This window comes from Monodelphis domestica, chromosome 1, assembly GCF_027887165.1.
Source record: "Monodelphis domestica isolate mMonDom1 chromosome 1, mMonDom1.pri, whole genome shotgun sequence".
Taxonomy (NCBI): Eukaryota; Metazoa; Chordata; class Mammalia; order Didelphimorphia; family Didelphidae; genus Monodelphis; species Monodelphis domestica.
Window position 1 is genome coordinate 315,101,911 of NC_077227.1, and position 6,251 is coordinate 315,108,161.

General features: G+C 39.6%; 1 protein-coding gene across 1 annotated transcript in view; it reads left to right on the forward strand.

The window, feature by feature from the left end:
• AHNAK2 (AHNAK nucleoprotein 2) overlaps positions 1-6,251 on the forward strand; it is a 135,269-nt gene that overhangs the window by 103,524 nt on the left and 25,494 nt on the right. The window contains exon 6 of the mRNA XM_056811169.1: positions 4,703-4,887. Within this exon, the coding sequence (XP_056667147.1) occupies positions 4,703-4,887 (185 nt within the window). The remainder of the gene's footprint in view (positions 1-4,702; positions 4,888-6,251) is intronic.

Genomic DNA, 6,251 nt, shown 5'->3' on the forward strand with positions numbered 1-6,251 from the left:
GTTATAACTTTAAAAAAATCCTTACCTTCTGTCTTAGAATCAATACTAAATATCCATTCTAAGGGAGAAGAGTGGTAAGAGCTAGGCAATTGGGGTTAAGTGGCTTGCCCAGGGTCACACAGCTAGGAAGTGTCTAAGATCAGATTTGAACCCCAAATCTTCTGTCTCCAGGGCTGCCTCTCTATCTGCTAAGCCACTTAGTTGCCCCTGTCCCATTATAACATACATGTCCCATCTTCAGCCTTGACCTCTGTCCTTGAGACTTGCTTCTCCACCTGTCTACTGGTCATTTCCACCTAAATATCTCTGCCTCTATTTCCATGGACTCATGTCCGGAGCTAAACTGAAAGGCATAAAGACTTTTGTATAGTATAATGAAAAAGCAATTTGAGTGTCAGAAGATTTCCATTTGAGTACTAGTGCTGACATGATCTGTGTGACCTTTGGTAGGTCACTTTTCTTTCTTTTTTTTTTTATAGTATTTTATTTGATCATTTCCATGCATTTTTCATTAAAGACAAAGATCATTTTCTTTTCCTCCCTCCCACCCCCCGTGGCCGACGTGTGATTCCACTGGTATCATATGTGTTCTTGACTTGAACCCATTGCCATGTTGTTAGTATTTGCATCAGAGTGTTCGCTCCGAGTCTTTCCTCTGTCATGTCCCCTCAGCCATTGTAGTCAGGCAGTTGCTTTTCCTTGGTGTTTCTATTCCCTCAGTTTGTCCTCTGCTTTTGGATAGTGTTTTTTTCTCCTTGATCCCTGCAGATTGTGCAGGGACATTACACCACCACTAATGGAGAAGTCCATTACGTTCGATGATACCACAGTGTGTTTGTCTCTGTGTACAATGTTCTCCTGGTTCTGCTCCTCTCGCTCTGCATCACTTCCTGGAGGTTGTTCCAGTTCACATGGAAATCCTCCACTTTATTATTCCTTTGAGCACAATAGTATTCCATCACAAACATATACCACAATTTGTTCAGCCATTCCCCAATTGACGGGCATCCCCTCGTTTTCCAGTTTTGGGCCACCACAAAGAGCGCAGCTATGAATATTTTTGTACAAGTCTTTGTGTCCATTATCTCTTTGGGGTACAGACCCAGCAGTGCTATGGCTGGATCAAAGGGTAGACATTCTTTTATCGCCTTTTGGGCATAGTTCCAAATTGCCCTCCAGAATGGCTGGATCAGTTCACAACTCCACCAGCAATGAATTAATGTCCCTACTTTGCCACATCCCCTCCAGCATTCATTACTTTCCATAACTGTCATGTTAGCCAATCTGCTAGGTGTGAGGTGATACCTCAGAGTTGTTTTGATTTGCATCTCTCTGATTATAAGAGATGTGGAGCACTTCTTCATGTGCTTATTAATAGTTTTGATTTCTTTATCTGAAAACTGTCTATCCATGTCCCTTGCCCATTTATCAATTGGGGAATGGCTTGATTTTTTGTACAATTGATTTAGCTCTTTATAAATTTGAGTAATTAAACCTTTGTCAGAGGTTTTTATGAAGATTTTTTCCCAACTTGTTGTTTTCCTTCTGATTTTAGTTACATTGGTTTTGTTTGTACAAAAGCCTTTTAATTTGATGTAGTCGAAATTATTTATTTTACATTTTGTGATTCTCTCTATGTCTTGCTTGGTTTTAAAGCCTTTCCCCTCCCAAAGGTCTGACATGTATACTATTCTGTGTTTACCCAATTTACTTATGGTTTCCTTCTTTATGTTTAAGTCTTTCACCCATTTTGAATTTATCTTGGCGTAGGGTGTGAGGCGTTGATCTATTCCTAGTCTCTCCCACACTGTCTTCCAATTTTCCCAGCAGTTCTTATCAAATAGTGAATTTTTGTCCCAAGACCTGGGATCTTTGGGTTTATCGTATACTATCTGGCTGAGGTCACTTTCCCCCAGTCTATTCCACTGATCCTCCTTTCTGTCTCTTAGCCAGTACCAAATTGTTTTGATGACTGCTGCTTTGTAATATAGTTTGAGGTCTGGGACTGCTAGGCCCCCCTCATTAGTGTTTTTTTTCATTATTTCCCTGGATATCCTTGATCTTTTGTTATTCCAAATGAACTTTGTTATGCTTTTTTCCAAATCAGTAAAGAAATTTTTTGGGAGTTCCATGGGTATGGCACTAAATAGATAAATAAGTTTGGGCAGGATAGTTATTTTTATTATGTTGGCTCGTCGGTAGGTCACTTTTCTTAAGGCCCCAGTAATAGGTTCCCTATGAAAGACTTAGCTCTGAGTCTTAAAACTTGCTTTCCATAGATCCTAGCCCCTCTCTTGGAGCCTATGGTAGGAGGAGAGGAGACCTGGTTTTTTTTTCAGAGATACCTTGCACATAGTAGGTGCTTAATAAGTATTTATTGAGCTGGCCTCAGGGCCAGTAAACTTTCATTACTCTCTAGCTCTTTCTTTGATTTCTAAACACCAAATGGGATCCAAGCTCCAAGGCCTTCCTGATCTCTGAGCCTACTTTGACTCTCTGATTATAAGGATATGCCTTCCCCAGACTTTAGTCAGCTCGTCTCTTGCTCCTCCCATTGCCACCGTGATTAGATGCCCTGTCTAGGCATCTGTTGCTTTCCTCCCTGGTTATCCATTGCCCACATTCTAGACAAAGCTTTTTGCTTTATTGATTTTTCATAAAGTGGAAAACAATATATCAATAGAGAAATAATATACCAGAAGAAAACTACCCAGTCCTAGCTAGACTTCCTTCCTTCCTTTCTTCCTTTCTTTCTTTCTTTCTTTCTTTCTTTCTTTCTTTCTTTCTTTCTTTCTTTCTTTCTTTCTTTCTTTCTTTCTTTCTTTCTTTCTTTCTTTCTTTCTTTCTTTCTTTCTTTCTTTCTTTCTTTCTTTCTTTCTTTCTTTCTTTCTTTCTTTCTTTCTTTCTTTCTTTCTTTCTTTCTTTCTTTCTTTCTTTCTTTCTTTCTTTCTTTCTTTCTTTCTTTCTTTCTTCCTTCCTTCCTTCCTTCCTTCCTTCCTTCCTTCCTTCCTTCCTTCCTTCCTTCCTTCCTTCCTTCCTTCCTTCCTTCCTTCCTTCCTTCCTTCCTTCCTTCCTTCCTTCCTTTCTTTCTTTCTTTCTTTCTTTCTTTCTTTCTTTCTTTCTTTCTTTCTTTCTTTCTTTCTTTCTTTCTTTCTTTCTTTCTTTCTTTCTTTCTTTCTTTCTTTCTTTCTTTCTTTCTTTCTTTCTTTCTTTCTTTCTTTCTTTCTTTCTTTCTCTTTCTCTCTTTTCCTTTAAAAAAATTAAAACCCTTACCTTCTCCCTTTGAATCAGTACTGTGTATTGGTTACAAGACAAAAGAATGGCAATGGGGGTAAAGTGACTTGCCCAGGGTCACACAACTAGGAAATGTCTGAGGCCACATTTGAATCCAAGACCTCTTGTCTCTGGGCCTGACTCTCAATTCACTGAATCACTTAACTGCCCCCTAGACTTACTTTCTAAGTTACTTTATGAAGCTAAAAATCTCCAGGCCTAGCTTATCCAATTATTACCCTTTCTAGTCCTTGAGTGAACAAGAGAGGCTCATGCCCCAAATAAGAATGCCATCTCTCTTGAAAGAACTGTCTAATAATAATCCAGGATTTATTTACCAGGGTATTTGGGATTGAGTTCTTTGATCCAGTCTACAATTCCAGGCACCCTCTCAGCCAGTCAGGAAGCTGCCTAATGGCATGTGAGTTTGGAAATATTCTATCTATATGACCATGTAATCATTCAGCAAACCATATGTCTCCTCTTCCTTTCTCTACAAGGGTAAGGAATGAAAAAAATCATATGATTTTTCTCCCTTACCTACAACATAAACTATACCACACACACGCCTACTTCATAGCTATCCTACACAGAAGCAGTGTGAGGTCTTATAAACCCTCTGACTTTCCTTATTTGGAGTCTGGACAGATCTGGGTTCAGATTGGGGCTGTGATACCTGACAGTTGATTAGCTCTGTTCTTATATTCTTATTCTTATATTCTGTACTCTGTTCTGTACTGTAATTCTGTACTGTAATCTCAGGATTGTTTAGAGGTAAGACTGAGGGCTGAATTTGGACTCAGAGAACCTGGATTCAAATCCTCATTCTGCCATTTACTTCCTGAGTGATCTCACTTAATTTCTTAAGTCATTTCATTTGTTTCCCCAACTAGCATATGAAATTGAACTAGATAGAATCTAAAGTTCATTCCAACTATAAAAGTCTGATCCTGTGAAGTTCTTTGTAAACTTTAAAGGATTATAGACATGGGAGCTATTATTTTTTGTATCATGGTACAAGTAGAAAGAACCCTGAACTTGGAGCCATTGAAGTGGGGTTCAGATTATGCCACTTATAACCTGTGTGACCTTGGGCAAATCACTTAACCTCTCCCATCCTCAGTTTCTTGATCTGTAAAATAAGAGAGTTGAATTAAAAGACCCCCTATGGACCTTCCCAGTTCTAAATCTCTGATCCTGTGAGCCATCAGGCTTGACAATGCTCACCCATTGTGACCTGGAGATGTGAATCTTCCTTCAAGTGTCAAATGAGATAATATTTGTAAAGCATTTGGAACATAGGAAGTCCTTAATAAATGTATGCATCCTTCCCTCTTCCTGTCAGAACCTCAGCGTCTCAATCTGTAAAATGGGGGTAATCTGGGATATCTCTGCCATCTCAGAGTTTCAATGCCTTTTCTTTTTGCAGGTGACCAACTGCTAAGTGCAACTATCTACTTTGACAATATTAAGTATGAAGATGCCCTCAAAATCTTACAGTATTCTGAGCCATACAAGGTTCAATTCAATCTTAAACGAAAACTATCATTGAAAGATGACACAGAAAAAGTCCATCGTCCAGCCACAAGTGACATCAGAGAAGCAGACCAACAGGTAAAGTCACATATCCTTCTCCCACTGTGGTATTCGGTGTGCCAGCCTGTACAAAGCAACTTTATATGGCGGCAAGGATGATTTGTTCTAGTGGAAGATGAGAGACCATCATAGGCTGCCTAATGATTCAGAGCTGTAACTAGCAATAACTAGCCTAGGGGAGGTAGTAGGTCTTTAATTCCTTTAAAAGCTGGGGTAGGTAATGTTGGAAACACTGACTGGGAAACTGAGGTTGTTGTTATGGAATCTGTCATCCAAGAGATGGGAAGTGGAGGGAAGCAGAGCTGGTAGACCAAGCCAGGAAAGAACTCAGATCTGAGGTGCTGCTGAGTGGAAGAGAGGAAAGGCTCTCAGCATCTGGCAACTACCTATTTAAACTAATTATTCTTGCTATTTGTGAGCTAGACTCAAGCATTTCTGCCCTTCTGAAGCATTGCAGGTGCTATCTGAACCTCTAAATTTCAGTATTCTGGATCCAAGGCCCTGTCACCCTGCCCTAGTTGTAGCTCCAAACTGAACTTTGCCTGAGCAAACTAAGCCAGAAAGAGGTTTTTAAAAAATATTTCCATATTGTTCCTTTTTGTAAGCAAATGATCTTATAAAACCAAAGCCTCCAAAAATAAACTCAAGGAAATAAGTGAAAAAACTGTATATTTTCATTTTCATTTTGATTCCAACAGCTCTTTCCCTGGAGGTGGACAGCATTCTTTGTCAGGAGTCCCTCAGAATTATCCTGGGTCATTGTATTGCTGAGAGTAGCAAAGTCTTTCACAGTTGAGCATCCTACAATATTGCTCTTACTGTGTACAGTGTTCTGGTTCTGCTTATTTTGCTCTGCATCAGTTCTTGGAGGTCTCAGAAAGAGTTTTGTTTCAGTTCAATAAGAATTTACAGAGGTTCCCCAAACTGTGCCCCATCCCCAAACATTATTAATTTCCTTTTTATTTCCATCAGTTGAATTAGATCCTAAATGCCTCTAATGCCTGTCAGAGAACTGTTTGCATCCAAGACTGTGTGTGAAATCTACCCCAAAGCAAACCAGCAACAAATAGACTTTGGTATGTGGGGACTTACCGTGAGGAGACTTCCATTTGAGACCTGGTGCCTACTTTTACTAGCTGAATGACTTTGAATAAGTCATTTCTCCTAAAATTTCTTTGATAGTCTAGAGGACAAACTGGGCCCCTTCCAGCTTTAAATCTATGATCTTATGCTCTATGAGCTTCCCTCAGCCTGAATCCTCTGATGCCATGATGTTATATCATCTCTCAGAGACTCATTCTCCTGTTCTGTGAGGAGATGGGGATGGGGATAGAGTCTGTACTTGGGACTTCATTGATATTTGGAATTCCAATTTTTCAATG